This window comes from Podarcis bocagei (genome assembly GCF_964188305.1).
Source record: "Podarcis bocagei genome assembly, chromosome: 1".
NCBI lineage: Eukaryota > Metazoa > Chordata > Lepidosauria > Squamata > Lacertidae > Podarcis > Podarcis bocagei.
Genome location: NC_138125.1, coordinates 16,659,813 through 16,680,041, shown reverse-complemented (window position 1 = coordinate 16,680,041; position 20,229 = coordinate 16,659,813). Strand labels below are relative to the sequence as shown.

Here is a 20,229-nt window from a genome sequence, read left to right as displayed (position 1 = left end):
TAGCAGCAGCCGCCCCGCCCCTTTCCTATCTCCTTGCACGCCTCCAGCCAGCCTTTGCCCTCCTCGCTTCTTCCTCATCTCTCATTCTCCGCCCCCTTCCGCTCCGGAGGCTCCTCCCTCTTCCCCCCCTTCCTACCACCTGAAAGCTTTGCCTCGCCCCTCCCCTCCGCATCCCCAAAGGGGCGCAGCCGGCGCACGCGCAGCGCCTCGGTAAACAAGGGGTGGGGAGGGAAAGGCCCGAGGCCCCGCCCACATCGCGGCGTGAACGTTCCAAGGGCTTCCCTTCCCTTTTGCTTTCGGGCAGGGGAAGCGAGCTTTCCCCCTTTCTCGGCGGCGGTGGCGCCTGCGCGCTGGCCTCAACATCCGGGCACTTGGGGCAGGATGAATGCTCCTTTCCAAGATGGCGGCGGAGGGAGGAGGGAAGGAGATGAACGAGATTAAGACCCAGTTTACCACCCGCGAGGGGCTGTACAAGCTGCTGAGCCACTCGGAGTACAGCCGGCCCAACAGGGTGCCCTTCAACTCGCAGGGCTCCAACCCCGTCCGCGTCTCCTTCGTCAACGTCAACGACCAGAGCGGCAACGGCGACCGGCTCTGCTTCAATGTGGGCCGGGAGCTCTACTTCTACATCTACAAGGGGGTCCGCAAGGTAAAGGGACGGGAAGAGGAGGGCGCCGCAGCTCGGAAGGGGCTGCCGGCGCCGCGCTGAGGGAGGCGGCGCGGCCTGAGGAGGGGCGCTCGGGGCTGGCGGGGTGGCATGAAGGGGCGCCCGGCCCTCTCTGGCTGGGCTCACCCTCGCCGAGAGGCTGCCTGACTGGCGTAACCGCCTCCGCCGCGCGGGAGCTGTCAACAAACACGTTTCCCTCGCTTCCTTTAAAAAAAAAAAGGGGGAAAGAAATCCGTTAAAGGGTCCCCCACCCCTTGTAGCTTTTTTGGGTAGGTGGGTTGGTGTGAGGGAGGTAACTTTGCGTGGTTTGGAGAGCAATGGAGGTGTCCTTGCTGGGCTCAGGAGTATAGGGCAGGTTACACAGGTCTCTCTTAAGTGCTGTGGGTCTTCACTTTGAATAAGATAAAAGCAAATGGAAGCGGGGAGGCGGCAGCAAGACCTTTCTTCTTCTTCTTTTTGCCTTGGAAGGCTTTAATGTAACCTGCTCTCTTGAACAGGAAGCACAAAAAGGTGTCTCTGGAAGTATGTGTGGGTGGACTGCTGGATACCTTTAAAAAGTTGGCTGCCGTGCTCTTCGAGGAAGAGCAATAAAATAATGATGGACTTCTTGTTCTGTTGATTTACTTTTTTATTTTCAGAAGCGCTGTTAGCTAAAGCAATATTGATCATTTTGGTATTCCAGGAACGCTTGTGCTGTAAGGTGAATGTATTTACCCTTAAACAAAGCTGGTCTATAGGAGCCCTTCCAGCTCTCCGTTTACAGGACAAATGAATTCTGGATGCGTTCATTTTCATTCACTGCCTCATGAGATTTTGGGAGGAAAGAATTATTTTGTCATCATTGTGTCAACACCCTTTTGAGGTGCATGTAGTTTGCAAGGAAAACTGGTTTTAGCTAGGAAAACTGGGAATTTTGATGTAGAAAGTGAGGAGTTACAGCAGTGTTCTGGTTGGTAGTGAGTTTTGGTTGGAAAATGTTTTCAAAGTAGTGAAGCTTCTTGTGTGTTTAATGTAAGTGTAGGTGCTGATATGAGATAGTGTAATAGAAACAGCTCTTAAGAGCATGCTGGATCAGGCCACTGGCCTAACTAGTCCAGCACCTTGTTCTCACAGTGGCCAGCCAGATGCCTGTGGGAAGCCTGAAAGAGAAGTGATAAAGTTTTTTTTAGCCATTCACTCGATATTAAATAATATGTAATCACAGTTAAGTTTATTTGGATAGTTTAGAAAGTTTGCATTTTCACCTGTGAGTTGGGTGCCTAACTAAATCATACAATACAATGTTAATGAACATAGGCACGTAGATGCTGATAATGATAATAATAATAATAATAATAATAATAATAATATCTGGTACCTGTTGTATTATAGAGCCAGTGTGGTGTAGTGGTTAAGAGCGGTAGATTCGTAATCTGGGGAACCGGGTTCGCGTCTCCGCTCCTCCACATGCAGCTGCTGGGTGACCTTGGGCTAGTCACACTTCTCTGAAGTCTCTCAGCCCCACTCACCTCACAGAGTGTTTGTTGTGGGGGAGGAAGGGAAAGGAGAATGTTAGCCGCTTTGAGACTCCTTCGGGTAGTGATAAAGCGGGATATCAAATCCAAACTCTTCTTCTTCTTCTTCATATTGAAATGCCAGTTTCCTACTCAGTAGTAACACGATGGGTTGAATTGCCAGTGAAAAATCAAACACTCTAGTTGAGGATCAGTTTGCAGTAACTAGCCCTACAGACCTATTTTTAAGTATCCTCTTAGATCAACTAAAGCCCAAATCTTGTACACATGCACCTGTGCCATATATTGATGCAAGCTTTTCATTTCAAAAGGAGAAAACAGAGACCTTCTGACTATATACAAATTAAGTGGTGTGCTAATTAACATTGGCAAATGAAGCTTTGTGGTTTCATTTCATAGCCTGATGAAGTTATTACCACATCTTAATTGCTTGAACTTTATCGTTTCTATGACTCTTCTGTCTGAGATTCAGTGCCCTAATACATAATTAAAACATTAGTTCATGTTTCCTCAACAGTCTGGTCTATACTGTATTAAGATTCATATTCGGTGTAATATTTGTTTGTTCGCTTCAGCCAAAAAAGTGTTCAAGGGTGGCTTTTAGATCACTTTATTGAAGAAGAAAAAGAAGAAAGCCCCTACTCTCATGCTTATACTTTAAACAGACACAACACAGAAGTAAAATGGATAGGGATGGAGGAGGCAATAAGCAAACTTGTCTACAAGTTCTTTGTTTTTCTCTACTGACGAGTTGGGGTGAAAAAGTTTAAGGTAAGAAGCGGCAAAATCTTGGTGCATTGGTGGCGCGGCCCTACCTCTCTCCTCTTTCCTCCATTACTGCAACTGGATATAATGGCTGCTGCCAGGTGACAGTTGCTGAAGGAAGGAGTCTGGCTCCTCAGTAGAGCTGTAAATGACCACTCATGCCTTCCCTTGTTTACAACCAAATGCTACTCATGGGAACTAATTTTCAAGATGACCCAGTCTCTGAGTCATTAAATTTCTGTGGCACCAGTTATCACAATTGTAAAATATGGGGAAAGGGGTGTGCAGTTTGGAAGTAGGACAGAGATCTTGAAGTGAAATGGTCAACAAGGAAGCCAGTATATTTTGTTTGGCTTTCTGAAGCCATTTAGGTTCTCCCTTTTGATTAAAAGAATAATGTCTTGCTGAATGAATGACAGTAAGCTCTGTTGAGAAACATCTAGTATATTTCAGATCCAGCTGTAAATATTTTGAAAGGCAGTACAAAAGTCAAGCAATACTTGGCTAGAGCCATGAATAGCCTTAAAAAGTGCTTGAATCAAAAACAGTACAGTATCTTAGCTGGCAGTGCTCAGATTTCTATGTTAAGAAATTGATGTTAAAGGTTTTTGTTGTAGTTTTTGCTATGCATGGTAATCTTTGATACAGGCATTTTGTATGAGAGGCCTTTTTGGTTTTAGTAATAATTAAATGTTTTAGACATCTTATCAAAGGAACGTATAGGGTTCTGTTTTCTCCTTGAAGAAAGCTATGGAAGAAGAAAGTAGAAAATGTGAAACATTATGTTCTGAAAATGAAACTTTTTAGTTAGAATGCAGCAATCATGTGCTAAACCAGTGATGTCAGGTGGACATCTTCAAAAACAGTGAACTTTTTCCAGTGGTTCACTTTTCCGTGGAAATTTAATACTTTCATAAGTTCATTAGTAACAATGAATGGATGCCAGTTGCAAATACAATATTAGGCAAGCTCAGCAGTTTGAAAGTTGTAGTTAATGTTTTTCATAAGATTATCCCTATCAAGTGTGAGAGAGAATACATGCATTTGTAAGTGGCAGGTGCAAGGGAATCGAAACAACATGTTGACCATTTTCAATACCCTTTTGCCTTAAATTTAGAAAATGTAAGGTGAATACATGCTACTGTCATTAAATTGTACAAGTATTCCAAAAGAAATGTCTACATAATATATCATTTAAGCCACTTCAAGTGTGCTTTGTAGGACAAAAATTTTTTGGGAGTGCTTTTATCTTTGTTTACTAAATGGAAGAAAAATAAACATACTAAACTAGATCACTTTCTATGGCATCAGAAAATTTCCCAGTGCAAACAGAAAGATTTTCCGAAAACTGGTGTAATGGTTAGAGTATTTGACTAGAACCTGGGAGGCCAGGGTTCTGATCCCCACCCATGGAGCGGTCTAGGTGGCTTTGGGCTAGTCACCATCTTGCAACCTAATAGACCTCACAGGGTTGTTGTTTTGAGCATGAAATAAAGAAGAGAACCATGTATGCCACCTTGGGCTGTTTGCAAGAAATGTGCAATATAAATGTAGCAATAAAAAATCAGTATTAAGTTCGGTTTACGAACTTAATCTGTCCCGGAAGTCTGTTCTTAAACCGAAACCGTTCTTAAACCGAGGTACCACTGTACTTACATACATTATTTTCAATTATTCATAGGGCTATAGGAGCAATCTATAGAATCAGATAAATAGTATTTATCTTCCAGTTTGCTATTTGAAGGCCAGTTTTTATTCATGGGCTATCCAGATTACCGTGTTCTTGCTTAGCTGCCTACTTCTGAAATCTCATTGTGTTGATTCATACCCCCTAAACCTAGTTGTACAGAAATAACATTCCAAGTGAAGACTAAAGTCTCATGTCTTTGCACATCACTGTCTCTTTGGTTGTAATTTATTAGCATTTATTACTAGTATTTATATACTGTAACTAGTTTAACGGGCACTTTATAGAACAGAACAGGTCCCAGCATACCTTTTAAAACACTTATGATACAATTGCAAATCCTTACGTTAAGCCTGCTTCAGGGGCTTGCATGTCCCTAGTGGAATTTTGGCCTTCAACCCTTTGAAATAGCAAGCCATGTTTATCAACTGTTACTTCATATTCTAAAGCAAATTGTGATAAACATGTTCATTTTTTCTACAAAGGTAAAAGGCAGAAATTCCTCTGGGTGTTTTGCAAGTTCATGAACATGCCTAAAATTAGGTATTTCAGTTTAAGCTCCTTGAGGCAGAGACTTGTCTCTTGATTCTGTAAAACACCATTAACAACAATAACAACAAAAAGTTCTTGTGTCCATGTTGATGACGCTTGTACTGAAATATCGGTTTCTAAAGCAGTTCACCACTGTATAAAAGATACAAATTAGTGTGGTTAGCAAGTTGCTGATTGAAACACTGAGTACAAATTCTCCTTGAATCATCCTGTTTGTTGTTTTTGGATCCCAGCTTTTGAATCTTTTTTGCTGATGACCGTAGGCTCGAATGATGGAGCTGAATCTTGGGAGTTCATACTTCATGCTTCCTATTCTTATTTTGCCTACCTGTCTCAGAGGATTGTTAGGCTACAGTGTTGTTCTGAACCACTGTCAGAAATTAGCTAGTCACGTTTTGCTATTGGCACAGATCCAATTGCGACCGCACGGAGATCTCTGGATGCCATGTTGCTGACTGGGGAAAGCAAAATGTCACTTAGAAAAGGTTCTGAAATATTTTCCTTGAAACTTGAATTTGTTTTATTCTGGATTGTTTTACTTGATGTTTTAAAGTATTGTAAGCAGCTTTGAGATTTGTTCTATAAAATATAAAGTGGTATAGAAATGAAATGAACAACAACAACTTCATGGGGGTGTGGGATGGCACCTAGACATTTCATTTTGTTGACCATATCCTAAGTTATGCCATTTGGCGATTCGATTATATATCTGAGTTTCTAATACTGTTCTGAATTCTCTGGAGAAAGAGTATGAAACAAAAATATCAAAATAAGTGCTAATTGAAACGATAACCAATTTTATGGCTCTATACTACCCCAAGAATAATCAGGCTCCCCCCAAATATTAAACATAAGCATTAAACAACTAGTTAATATATACAACACCCATGTACTAATCACCTGTGAGTAAATTCGTATTTTCTATTTTGCTGAAATTATGCAAATTATCTTCATCATTTGACTTTGTCATAGCTTGTTTGTAATTGTTAGTGGCAAACACTCATTGCACGTTGATCATGTCCTGTGGGAAGTACTGGTATTCTAGGGTGCATATTGTCCTATTCCCAGTTCCCTGAGAGTACAATTATGTTTAGTGGTTCTTACTTTGGAGCAGAACTGTACAGGACTGCACCGTAAATATCACTTTAGGTAGATTACCTATGCATTGACCCACTCTGTATTTGCATAGTGCTTTAAAAAGTATTATAGGGTAGATTTTCCTTCCATTTAAATGTGGATGTGAATCCATATTGGATTGTAATCCATATAGATAATTGAACTATGCTCTTGTTACTTCACAACACGGAATATATGTATGATCTTGCATTGGTCTTTAAATTGATCTGTCTGGGAGGTGAGGAATGCTTTGTTTGTGTGCATGTGTTGGCCTTAACTTTAGATGTCTTGTAAAGGGCATGTGACTTTGCTAAAATGTAGGTTAAAAAAAAAAAGAGGTAGCCAAACAGAATGAGATACAGGATATTCAAGTATTATAAACCTGTGGGAAGATGTCTACTTACTGAGGAGCCTGTCCTTAATGTTCTAGTCTGTCAAGACAAACTGCTGATAAATACTGCTCTTGAAGTTGCATTTGTTAAACAAGGAATTGATCTCTTTTTTTTCTTGCAAAGTATTTGAAAGTCTTAAGCTATTCTGTCATACCAACTGCAATGATACATAGAAATAACAATTCATGTATTATGATATAAGCTTTTGTGTGCCAGTGTCCACGTCATCAAATATATTTATATATTTTAATACAATTTTATCCTGTTCTTCCTTCCAAAGAATCTCAGAGTGGCAATATCTGAAGCGTACTCTTTAATTGTCAGGCCAGGCATACACATGGTTCAGGAGAAATGGAGAAGACAGTGGCCAGAGGGAAACAAAATGCAAAAAGGAAACTTTTGACTTTGAAAGCATGTGCCACAATAAATTGGTTAGTCTTGAAGGTATCACAAGACTGTTTTTGCTGCAACAGGCTAACATGTCTGCTACTCTGGAAGTATTTGTGGAAAGGCCATGCTTCTATAATGCTTGCCTCTTTTCTGCATTTGAAGGTAGATGTGTGTCCAATGACATAGGTGGAGGTGAATTTTTTTTTAGCCAGCTTTGTGAGTACTGAAGTCTAAGGGATCCAAAATACATGTCAGAAATATGGTGGCTGGTTTCTGTTTTTCCATCCCTGAGACTGTATGTTTTATTTTGCTTTGTCACAGATAAAACAGTACCTGGACTCATTAATTTATTCTAAATTGCTCTTCTGTCAACCCTGTAAATTTCATGTACCCAGCTGCAACTGCCATTGGCTCCTTTGAATATTCTTGAAGGGTGGATTACTGCAGGGGTAGATTGACCTGGTCTTGTGTCTACTTATTTTCACGTGCATCGTTATGATCCATGGTTGAATTTAAAATTGACAAAACAAGAGTGCATACTTGGGATCTCTGACCAATTAAGGCATAACTAATCTGTTTTAAGTAATACTTGGTATGCACCATCACTTTTTGCCAGAATCCCAACAACCAGTAGGTCCTAGGCAGATTCCCAGAAACTGGCCAGTTGTTCATCCATGGAGCATAGTCTGTCTTTTGCCCAACCTTGAATTACTGGATGACTTCTACAAAAGTTTGCTTTTTAAAAATTCTCAGACTGACATATCAGATTGCTGTATGGTTTACCAAATATTAATTTTTAATGTAATGTCGCTACTGTGGGAAGGTTAACAACGTTCATGGCTTAATCATATGAAGTTCTTGACCTGCACTGAGGCATGGCAAATGATTGTCTAATTGTCTTAGTGTAATACATCTTGGATTTCTGCATACAGGTTAACTAATTTAACATGAATTAAAGAGTTGCCTGATAAGATGCTTGCTCTTGGGTTAAGAGGCAGATAGCCTGTTATTTGTACCTAGATGTGCTGAGGTACATAAAAGTTTAGACTACGGTTAAAGTGACAAACAGAAATACTTCAGTATCTTTGGCTTCCAGAGTATTGTACCTGATGATTTCTTTTCTTTTGTTGGAGTTGAGATGATTTGTTATCTCTGGATGCCTTCACTGTCCATGCAAATTAAGGGTGGGGTACCTCTGCCCCTTGGGCCCAACGGTGCCTCCCCATTGGCCCATCAGGCCATTTGGGCCAAACATGCCCACTTGCATGATGCCTCTGGGGCAGGACCTAGCTCAGCTGAAAGGGCATTTGCAGGCACTGTTGATTAGCTTGTCAACGGCGTCTGAAAAGTGCTGTACAGATAGCACTTTGAAAGGGGCTTCTGAAAAATCCTGTAGGCAAAAAAGGTCACCAGATGCCATTGTGATGCCAGGTGATTGACATGTGGATGGCTCTACCTACTTGTCAGACTTGACCTGTAAGGGATGGGGAATGATAAGCTCTCTGGTCAGGGCCAGTTCCTCACCCCTGATGTAAACAATAGTTCTCTAGGAAAGCAGATTTATGGTATAGCCGCGCGTCACCTCTCCAGCTGGGAGAGCACTCGCGGGGCTAAAGCAACCCCCCGCGACCCTCTCTCGGCTGGAGAGGTGACGCGCGGCTTTAGAGGCTCCTGCCATAGCCGCGCGTCACCTCTCCAGCCGGGAGAGCGTGCACGGGGCTAAAGCAACCCCCCGCGACCCTCTCTCGGCTGGAGAGGTGACGCGCGGCTTTAGAGGCTCCTGCCATAGCCGCGCGTCACCTCTCCAGCCGGGAGAGCACTCGCGGGGCTAAAGCAACCCCCCGCGACCCTCTCTCGGCTGGAGAGGTGACGCGCGGCTTTAGAGGCTCCTGCCATAGCCGCGCGTCACCTCTCCAGCCGGGAGAGCGTGCGCGGGGCTAAAGCAGCCCCCCGCGACCCTCTCCCGGCTGGAGAGGTGACGCGCGGCTATGGCAGGAGCCTCTCCGCTGCGCCTTTCCTGCTCTTTGGGGCTGGTGATGGGCTTCCCCCCGCCAGCCCCAAAGAGCAGGTCGAAAGGAACCTGAAGCCTGGAGAACGAGAGGGGTCAGTGCACACCGACCCCTCTCGCTCTCCAGGCTTCCAAGGTAGCCGCCTGAACGCACCTTAAACGGCACCTTGTTTTAGAGCGGGAAAACAAGAGGGGGAAAGTTCTCCCCCTCTCTGTGCAGCGCCTCCTGCCGCTTCACTGAAGGGGCGCTGGGCAGAGAGGGGGAGAATTTTTTTTCCTTGTTCTCCCCCCTCTAAAACAAAGTGCTCCTATTGTCCGGTGCGTCCTATGGTGCGAAAAATACGGTATGATTTTTCATAGGATTATAAGGATTTATCAGACGAGGCTTTTATAAGGATGCTTGAGAACTTTTGTGAAGCTTTTTGTAGTGCTTTTCTGAAATGATTATACTCAACAGTGTTACTGCTGTTTCCCTGCATTTCAGTCATGACCAGACAATTTGTGGCTAGTGGTTCTCTTCTTGCTAGTTGGAAAGGTGGCAGTAAAGTTTAGTAGTTTTTATTGTATGTAAATTGCATTCTTGGTGTTTCAGAAACAGATAACTATAGTAATACTCGATTCCTCAGTTGGTTTCTGGGTAGTAATGTTAGCGAGTGATTTCTCTTGCTAACTGCCTCCACTGTGTGGGGAACTCTGATCTCAGTTGCAATTCTGATTTCTGGAACATGTTCTTCTAACTTCAAGATTACATAAACTGAAGTTTTGAAGATGGGATGTTTACAGTACTTTCTCCCTGCATTTCTGAGGTCACCATTTCTAGTAACATGGTTATTAAGCTAACAAACAATGGAAAACAGCCTAGAAAAAACAAACAACCCTACAAATCCATTTTTTGTACAGCATCCACAGGATGGCTAAATCTGTGGCTGTATTCAGGATACAGTTGATTTGTTTATTAAGTATGTTAACTATTCTGCTATTCTAATACTAGAGGGTGAGCTTATTTAATACGGGGATGTGGGACCTATAGCCCTCAGATATTGTTGGACTCTAACTCCCATCAGCTTGCTGGGGCTTACGGGATGGAGAATCCATCAAGGCTGCAAGTTCCCCATCCCTGTTTTAATATAAAGACATGATTATTTCCTCCACCCACCCCAAATTGGTAGAATTTAACACCTACAGCCCTGGATTCTGGCATCCTTTTTGTAGAGATGCCAGAGATTTCATATGGCATCATCTTCATCAAAGCTTGGGCTTTACTAGTAAGTTATGATTTTAACTCTTTATCTCTGGGCTTGGTTGTGGTCCCCAGGATATTCAGACTAATTTGTGACTAAGGATATGTGCAACTTTTTGAGCTCTATAAAGATGTTCACAGCTTTAAAAATATGTATTTGCTTTTCAAAATCAGTTGTCTGATGAAAGCTTTTGTTTGGGGGCTAAAGTAGATATAACGGCAGCAGTCGCAAGTGTTCTCTGTGTTTGCCCTACTAGCATATGGAATGGGGTGTGTCTTATTTAAACATCAGTCTCAGGGTCATTGGTACGAGCCACACATTAGGCAAAAGGATTAGAACAAAATACATGTGTGCCCTACATTGTGACTGATGTGCAAGCAGTGAAGTGTTGGGGTATGTTATAAAAATGATTTGCTTCTAAAATGTTTTTGATAGTGGCAAAATAAAAATGGACCCTCCTGATCCTAAGCATCTCAGCTCAATGGAAGAGGGGTTTTGAGAACCTGAAGCCGTGAAACCTGATAATTACTGTATTTTTTGCTCTATAAGACTCACTTTTCCCCTCCTAAAAAGTAAGGGGATATGTGTGTGCGTCTTATGGAGTGAATGCAGGCTGTGCAGCTATCCCAGAAGCCAGAACAGCAAGAGGGATCTCTGCTTTTGCTGCGCAGCGATCCCTCTTGTGGTTCTGGCTTCTGAGATTCAGAATATTTTTTTTCTTGTTTTCCTCCTCCAAAAACTAGGTGTGTCTTATGGTCTGGTGCGTCTTATAGAGTGAAAAATACGGTACATGGGCAGATTTAAGAACTCTGAAGGCAAACAACCAATAATTGTTATAGCTTTATTGGTTAATAATCAGACTTCACTGTACTGGAACTATCCAGACAGCCAGCTGGCTGGAAGAACTGAAATGTAAAAGAAAACTATCTTGCGTATCTTTAATAGGCCAGTGAATGAAATACCTATGCAAACTAAAGAATAGTGGGAAAGTTCCGACTTCCGGGTTAGCACCATCGGCAATGGCGGAGTTCCTCTGACCGAGAGGAACCCGCTCCGTGAAAATCGGGTCTTGCTGCCGCGGTGAAGGCGGAGACCCTTTAAAAATCCCAGGCGGAGGAAGCCTGGGAATGTGGGATTCGGCTGATACCAGGAGCGCCTCCCCTACTCGCAGGGAAACCCTTTTCGGGGATCCGAAGCGATGTGGGGTGAGTGGTGCAGTGTTTTGAATCAACCGCTACTTTTACGGAGTGAAGCCGCACAGCCGTTGCCGGAGAGCGCTGACTTTTTCCTGTGGACAATTGGACTCTAAACAAGTACCCGTGAGTAGAACGGAAAATTGGATTAAGAAACATTTTAATTTGGCACTGAAGCGGGAAGGTTCTAAACAGGAAGTCCGCCTCCCGTTTTTGTAAATAGATTGAAGCAAAAACTTTACAAGCTAAAGTCTGGAAAGTCGTATATAAAGGTCTAAATCTCCTTCAGTTATTACCACCAAATAATTTTTGATTGTTCAAGCCTGCAGGAGAGAGAGTAAAGAAAGATAAATTCCCACCGTCTCAAACCTGGGAACGGGGTGTCAGAGACAGAAATTTATGGAGAAGTTCATTGACTGTGAATGGAACGTCTTTTGACAGATAATTAAAAAAGAGAAACAAATTGATTCCAATGTTGCCTTTTGCATTCACAAGAAACAAAATATTTGAAAAATGAAAGTAATTTTCTTTTGTTGGTCCTGCTTTCAAAAGATGGATACAAATAGAAATTGTCTCCTCTAGAGGGAGCTTGTTAAATTGTTGCTGGAGTTGATCTGGGGATTTCACAGCTGTGGAGATTAGGATCGTGAGACCAGACTCTGACCTTGAATAAAAATGTGTTTAGAAGAAGTTTTGGTGCTTGCTTTTTGCAAGACAAGCGCTTTGCTGGAGCAGATGCATGAGAAGATGGATTTGATGACTGTTGCAGTCAAAAACTTTGGACAAACGGCGAATACCCACATAGAAACTATTCAGGAACCAACCCAGGAACCTGTTTTGACAGGGCAAGTGCAAGTGCAGAAGATAATGGAGGAGGTTGCTGTTGAACCTCAAGCAACACAAATGGAGAGACTTGAGGCCTTGCAGGAGCATAAGCCGCTGTTCTTGAAGTTTGAATCTGGAGTGGACCAGGGGGGGTCTGGAGTTGTGAGGGCTCTTAATTTTGGAGGGACTTTGAAACATGCTCTTAAATACTTTCTGGATTACAATGTTGACTGTGGGGAATGGGCTGATCTGCTGAGAGGAGATGGAGATATTTTTGGATTGGAGTCCCCCCGAGGCCTACCCCCCAATGAGAAAGGAAAGAAATTAAGAAAAAGATCAACAAAAGACAAAGTAAAGTGCAGGTATAAACAAGAAGAAGATCTGCAGAAGGGGCATGGAAAAGACTTAAGAGCCTCAGACATAAGATCACCAGGTTGATGGACTAGATGGAATGGACAAGGACTGACAAAACCCGAGACCAGGAAGAAGAGACGTTGGAAGAAAGTTTTTAAAAATTTATTTTGAGAATTAGTGTAAAATTAACGAGTATTAGGAAAAATGTTGGAATGAAACTATTTGGCTTTAGTAGAAATGATATAAGGAGTCATGTACAAATAAGTATTAAGTTTTAAAGTTTTTTTATGGTAAGATAAGGTTAAAATAAATTAAGGTAAATTGAATGACAGAATATAGTGAAAGATGGAAAGGATTTGCTGAGTTAATTAATAGGTTAGACTGTTAAGATAAATTATATAACAAAAATTGAGAAAGATGGAAAGAATTTGCTGAAACAATTAATTAAATTAGAATACAAAAAGGGAGGTGTGAGGAGGTCGATGAAACAAGTAAATGAAAGATAAAGATATGGAACATTGGGTGTGTGTTTTAATGTTATTGGGTTTTTTTTGCTGTATTGTATTGTTTTTTATGCTTTTTCTTTTATGCATTGTAATGTATGTCTTGTCAAATTTTTTGTTGTTTTCTTTTCTTCTTTTTTCTGTAATTCTTAAATTTCTAATAAATATCATTTTTAAAAAAAAAGAATAGTGGGAAAGTTCCTTCTTTCTGGAAGAGGGTAGTCTTCATTTTTTTCTCTTTTACCTGAGACGGTTGAGTTGCAATTAGGAGAATGTTGTTCTTCACCTCAGCTGTTAATAATGTACATTGCCTATTCAGAAACTGCAAAAATGGTATTTATAAAATTGCAAAGTGAGTCAGGCAATGAAGCTGCCTACAGCTGAGGCTTGCATAAACAAACAAGGATACAACTCAAATTAAATTCACCACTTGTGTAAACATTCGTGGCTACAGGGGCACCAAGAAGTGGAGAATTAGCAAACTAGAAATCCTAACTCTAACTTGGGGTCCCTCTAATGTTGGTGATGTTGGACATGCACTTGAAATCCTTTTATTATTTTGTATTGCATATTTAATACTGTATTTTATTCTTTTAATTTTTGTGAGCCTCTTGAGAGAGTAAGTGTTTTTGGGCAGCCCTACAATTATTGTAAATTGAAGTCTTTGGCTTTTTTTAATGAATTGTTTTAACTGAGGAAATAGTTACAGTAAAAAATACCACCACTACCAGAACCCTGGAAACTATAGCTTTGTAGTTGTGCCATATATGCACACACACACACCACTTGACTCCATATTAATTCAGAAAAATCACTACCCCTTGGCACCATAATCACTAAATTTATACTGGTCCTTATGCAAGGAGACAAACTCCCTCTTGATTTTCTGTACAGTTGTCCACCAGCTCTTAGCCTAAATCTTATTAGTGCACTCAAAAGAAACACATTGGACTTTCATGACTTCCATATCTTATATATCACTAGTAATTGACTGTATTGATTTCCAGCTGTTATGGTTTGGTTAAAGCAGTGTTTCCCAACCGGTGTTCCGCGGCACACTAGTGTGCCGTGGGAGGGAGACGGGCGAGTCGGGCGGTGAGAGGCGGGGCGGCGACGGCGAGGAGAGGCCGCCCAGCGCGGGGCTCTCGCCGTCTGCCTGCCTGGCTGCCTGCGTGGCGCTGACGTCACGGGGCTGTAACGTGCCCCACATAGGCACATGCGGGGTGGCGAGCGAGCTCCCTCCCACATCCCATCGCCGCTCGCTTCGGCCGGCCTACTGGGCTGTCGCAGGTGGAAGGCCTGCGCATGCGCGAGGTTTTCGCGCCTTCGGGATTCCCTTCACGCCTTCCTCCTCCCGGGTCCTTGAGAGCGCGGGAAGCGGCAGCGCGAGACCGGCGTTGAGCCTGGTAGGTATTGCGCTTGCCAAGGCAATCATTTGGGAAATGAAAACTTGCAAAGCAAGCAACCAGTTCAATCTGAAGTACGTGTATGCTTAATATCCTGTATCTGAAACCTGTTCTGCCCCCTCCCCCACACTTGGTGCCATTTTCATCTACACATGCAGCAGAGTAAGTTGACCCAGAATAGTACCAATTCAGATGGCAGATGGGAGAATGACAGTGCTGAATGCTTTCCCATGTAGAACAGTCCATGCAAATAAAAACCTAGCATATTTGGAAGAGGGATGCTAGCCTAACCATTACCTTCTATGCTGTTACTATTTTTTTATTTTTTTTTACATAAGTAAAAAGTGACCTTTCCCCATCTGGCATGGTGGTGTGCCTCGAGATTTTTTTCATGAAACAAGTGTGCCTTTGCCCAAAAAAGGTTGGGAAACACTGGGTTAAAGCATAGTGACCAAAGTGTATTTTGGTGTCTGACTATCTAAAGGTATAGCACCTTCCTTTCCCTGCTTCGCTCAAACTTTAGTTTTGTCATTGCATCCCAGTTGGATGAACTGTAGTTGCTTCCACCCGGGAATCGCTTCCAAACTATGACTCCAGAAGGTTTGGATGCAGTTCCTGGTTTGCAGTAACCATAGCTTGTCAAGGCTGGACTAGATAACTCTCAGGGTCCCTTCCAACGCTTCTATGATTCTGTGATCATGCTCACATATTGCACTATTGGTAACTGTGAACAAGGCTACTTCCAGGAAAGTTTATTCCCTGTAACTGAGCTTCTCATAGATAAATCCCTAATCAGCCATGGTAGGGATTCAATTAAGTTTGCATATAAAGGTGAACCTACCAAATTCATTGTTTTCCAAAACAATACACAAATTGAAACACAGTCATCCTTTGAAATTTGCACTTATTTTGCAGTGCATCTCTCAAGTCAAGCAATGTGGAGAAGGCCGAAGGAGAGTGTGACAACAATAGACATTCACACTTCTAAGAATTTGCGGTATATTTCTCCACCAAGGCAATGTGTAGTTTGCATAACAATGTATAATGTTAGAAAAACAATATACAAAAATGTGTTCTATCAAGAGATATTTTGCTATGCAAAAACTGTGTATATTGGGCAAAATTGCATACAGACAAGTGTACATTGGAGAAATTTGTTCTAAATTTTGCAGCAAGCTACAAAAGGGAGGAAGAACGCCCCCTGCCAAAGTTTCTGAACCATGGCTTGACAATGATATCTGAATTGGATTGGTGAAATGTCAAGCTTTGCTAAAACATCACTTGCTTTGCCACTGAGGGGCAGATTCAGCTAACTGGTTCCAGTAACTCAAACCCACACAAGGACTTATTGTAGTGCAATGGGGCATATCCCCTCCCCTCCCACCGTGTGTTCCACCAAATCGGCTGCTCTGAGGCAGGGTGGGGTGGGCAGGATAACTCCCACATCAGCATGCGGGGAAAGGAGATGGGAGATCATTCCATTGGGCATGCAGAAATGCTTGAACTAATGGGTCAATCTCCTTAGTGGTGTGTTATACATAGATATGTAGTAGATTATAGCCTGCTTTTTGTCACAAGTCCTCAAAGCAACAGCTGCACGCTCATGAAACAAAACAAAAGCAGGAGCTGGATTGGGTGGCAGTTGGTGTCAATTGGCTCTGAGATGGGATGTGGGAAAGACAGCCTGACAGGATTGGGCCCCGATGTTACTCTTGATTGCTTCCCTCACTCTTTCCATAGAAGATATCACCTCTGTCCTTCATTTCTGCCATTCCACATATCTTCTCTTGCCATAATTGGTAAGTGGTGCAAAGCCCTAATCTATCTAAATCCCATTCTTGAGCTTGAAACCAAACTATTCTCTTAAATCTGTTTGGCTTAGAACACTGTTGCAGGATTGCTGAGGATAGCGCATGTGACCATATCTTCTTTTCACTGTGCGTATATATGTTGAATATGCGTTGCAGGCTTTGTGTAGCTGTGTGTGGGAAGTGAATGAGAGGATCATATGCATCCTTTTAAAAGTATAGAAGGTTGTTTTGTGTGGAAGGGTGTGCACCTTGTCTCTTAGGGGCGGGCCCCAGAGATTGGCACAGCAGTTCTATTAACAACAGCTGATTGTGCCAGCAAGAAAGTTTTTCTCAGGAGACAAAGTCCTTGACAGAGGCAAGACCTGCCCTGGTGTGGGTGTGCATGTGAGCAGGTGGTGGGAGGGAGGATGCAGTGAAGAAATATCTTTATGCTCCTGAGACATGCCAAGCTTTCTACACAGCCAGTTCCAGATTGGGTCAGTTCCAATGCTCATGCCCATTCTGCAATTGTTAAGGCAAAAGATGCACTGAATACTTCTTCATTGTGGCTGATAACTCCTCATCTAAAAATGGGCTGCAGTTCCTTTTTATTTGTTAGGATGCAGAAGGATTAGCTTTTTATTCTCTAAATCTGTGATGCCTTAGCAGGGATAGGATGAGAAAACTTTCTGAAAAGTGGTCTCATTGACATTGTTTTCATTGCATTAAGCAGCAATAGAGTCCAGTTTTGATGTCATGCCAAAACATACTTTTGATTACCATATTGTATATCTGGTTATAGAACCTTGTTCCTTTTCTGAATCAGTTATCTCCAAGAAGTGACTGTCTAAACATCCTGCACCAACTGAGAACCCTTATTCTAAGAAACCACAAATTCCCTCCGCTTCATACCTTTTCTCGTTTAAATCTTTAAGGAATCAATAATCTCTTCCCTTAACCTCCTCTCCAGAGATGTGTTAAAGAATGGATGATAAACATGTTGCTAATGATTTTGAGGTTGCAGTTGGTGGCAAGCATATGTAATATGATCTCTTTCTCCAATAGAAATCTTTGAGGCCACCCAGTACCTCTCCACAATGACACAAGTTGGCACCTCACGGGTTAACTTCAATCACAGCTATTGCATACTCTCCTCAAGGATCCTGAGAAACCACAAGTGGCCATTCCACATTGTCTCTGGCAACAAGAAAAACAGTGAATGTGGATTCATATGCAGGAGCCATTATTGCAGTGTCCAGAAGTTCCAAAACTTAAATGGAGATACTGGAAAGCAAAATAAAAATGGCAAGTGAATAAAAAGTTCATTGCCTGGAACGAGTTGTGAGGTGTGGTTGATGTTAAGATGGTGCATTTGCTGCCTTAATTCACTACTAAGTTCATGTGCAAACAGGAGTGGCTGTGCTGGTCCATGTCAGATGGCACAGATCATTTTGAAGGAGGACAAAGATGAAAATGGCTGAGAACAGCCAAACCATTCAGACATCTCAGCTCCCTTTCCCAAATACTTGCATCATCCTGAGGCCAGGAAATGAGTTTCATTAAGAGCTAAACTTGCAAATGTTGCTTCTACCAAAGCTTCACTCATCAGCTTCAGGGGTTATTCATACCTTATAATAGTCTCATGGCTTGCTTCCATGTTTTTAAGGGTGGGTTTGGGGACTGTGTCATCCTGAGAATGGAGGCAGAAACTCTCCCAAGCCAGCATTGGTTTCAGCAGGGAACTCTGACATACATAGTGCAGAAAGCTTGACTGTGCTTTGCAGCATCAAAAAACAACAAGAAAAAGTTGGGTAGCAACCCTGAGTTAAAATTACTAATGCAGGGGGAGAGGAGAACCAACACTCCATTGTGAAGTACTCAAGCCAGATGTGGGGTGTGGATGGCAGCTTCTATTTTAGACATATATTTATTATATTTATATACGTTAATCCAAACATGTTCTCTGCATGAAATACAGTTTATAATTTGCAGTTCTGTAGGAGGGAAGCTGCTTCTATAGTAAGCAGTTTGTGGTAACAGAGAAAGAAGGGCATTACTGACATCAAAGTATATAAAATACACCTATAAAGGTAATTTTCTGCTAGTATAGAATAATCAAATTGTAGGGTTGGAAGGGACTCCAAGGGTCATTCAGTCCACCCCCCTGCAATGCAGGAATCTCAACATAGCATCCATGACAGATGGCCATCCAACCTCTGCTTAGTAGAAATCGATAGTCAGAATAAGAGCTGAGCTTAGCCTTTGGCTAATACTTTTTCTTTGAAAGAAAAAGGCAAGGTGGGAAGAATAAAATCTTATTGGGTGTGGGAGAATTATGTATTTTTTTACAGGGTAGGGGGCCATACCCTAACAAGCCAGTATACCTGAAGGAGCGTCTCCATCCCCATCGTTCAGCCCGGACACTGAGATCCAGCACCGAGGGCCTTCTGGCGGTTCCCTCATTGCGAGAGGTGGGGTTGCAGGGAACCAGGCGGAGGGCCTTCTCGGTGGTGGCGCCTGCCCTGTGGAACGCCCTCCCAGCAGATGTCAAAGCAATAAACAACTATTTTACTTTTAAAAGTCATCTGAAGGCAGCCCTCTTTAGGGAAGTTTTTAATGTTTGAAGCTGTACTGTTTTTAATATTCAGTTGGAAGCCGCCCAGAGTGGCTGGGGAAACCCAGCCAGATGGGCGGGGTATAAATAATAAATTATTATTATTATTATTATTATTATTATTATTATTATTATTATTATTATTATTATTATTATTATTTTATTATTAGCAGTTAGGGTTGTACATTGTGCATTGAGCATACCAGTATGTTTGCCTAGGGGCTTCTTTTCTCTTGGATCCTTTTTTCAGATGAGTATGGTGGAACCTTGAGCCTTAGGGCAGCCTGGGTCCAATATATGCTTCCTCCCAAGCAAGCTGTCTGGGGTTTGTATAATATTGAACATCCTTCCCTGGAGTGCTGCCTCTGAAGTGCCATAGGGACACTGATGAGTAATGATTACCAGCTGCAACACAGTCACTGGACTGATTGAGTCAAAGTGCTCATGAGCAAGTGAGGGTTCTTCCATCTCAATGCCCTTCTGGTGCCCTTGCTGTGTTGTGTGGAGGAAGGGTACTGTCTGAAACAATAGTTACCCCTTCCTTGGGAAGTGGGACTCTTACGTGCATAGAGTCTAGGAAAAACTGGGTATGGATGAATAAATGGACAAGGAGAACAAAGATCTGTGCTCAAAGTAGCTGTGCCCAGGCATTGATCCTATAAGGCAGATGGGTCCTCACCTTTGACCAGCAGTTGCAGTGGCTGGAACAGAGCACATGCTGCTCATGGACTCAAGCATTTCTTCTACACAGTTGAGAGTATTGAAGCATGAGGAGCAAAATGTGGGAGACGTGTGTAGCAGTTATACTTTGAGGCATGGCACCTTTCCTCCTTGTGAACCCTTTTGAAGCAGTGGAGTATAATCTCTGTTTTGAATCCTGAGGCAGAGTTAGAGTTCTGAGAAGGCCAATGGTGGCAATGAGCTCATCCTGTATTTGTGCTGAGGCTAGGCTGTTCATGTAGGGTGCCCTCTCTTTGTGCAGTCTGCCCTTGCACCATAGATCTTCTCACCAAAGTTCCCATTGTGGGAACTATGTGAGACCCAAGTGATGTGACCTCTGTCACGTGAGTAAAGGGCTTCCTTAGTGCGGGGCGGTTTGTATACTAGTGTTAGCGCACTGCAGTTAGGTGCAGTTAGAGTCTATAGTCTGCCACAGCAGTGTAGGTGGTGGCAGGGAGAGGAATAGTTTATTTTGGCAACTCATTTTCAGTT

General features: G+C 42.5%; 1 protein-coding gene across 2 annotated transcripts in view; it reads left to right on the top strand.

Moving 5' to 3' along the window:
• Positions 1-288: 288 nt before the first annotated feature.
• The window catches only part of WDR20 (WD repeat domain 20), a 59,126-nt gene continuing 39,185 nt past the window's right edge, over positions 289-20,229 (top strand). Inside the window, exon 1 of one of the 2 annotated variants that reach the window (XM_081192729.1) lies at positions 289-649. In XM_081192729.1, the coding sequence (XP_081048855.1) occupies positions 386-649 (264 nt within the window). In that variant the 5' untranslated portion in view covers positions 289-385. Of the gene's footprint in view, positions 650-16,287; positions 16,413-20,229 lie in introns of those variants that run through there. The other variant, XM_081192730.1, reaches the window with a different exon arrangement.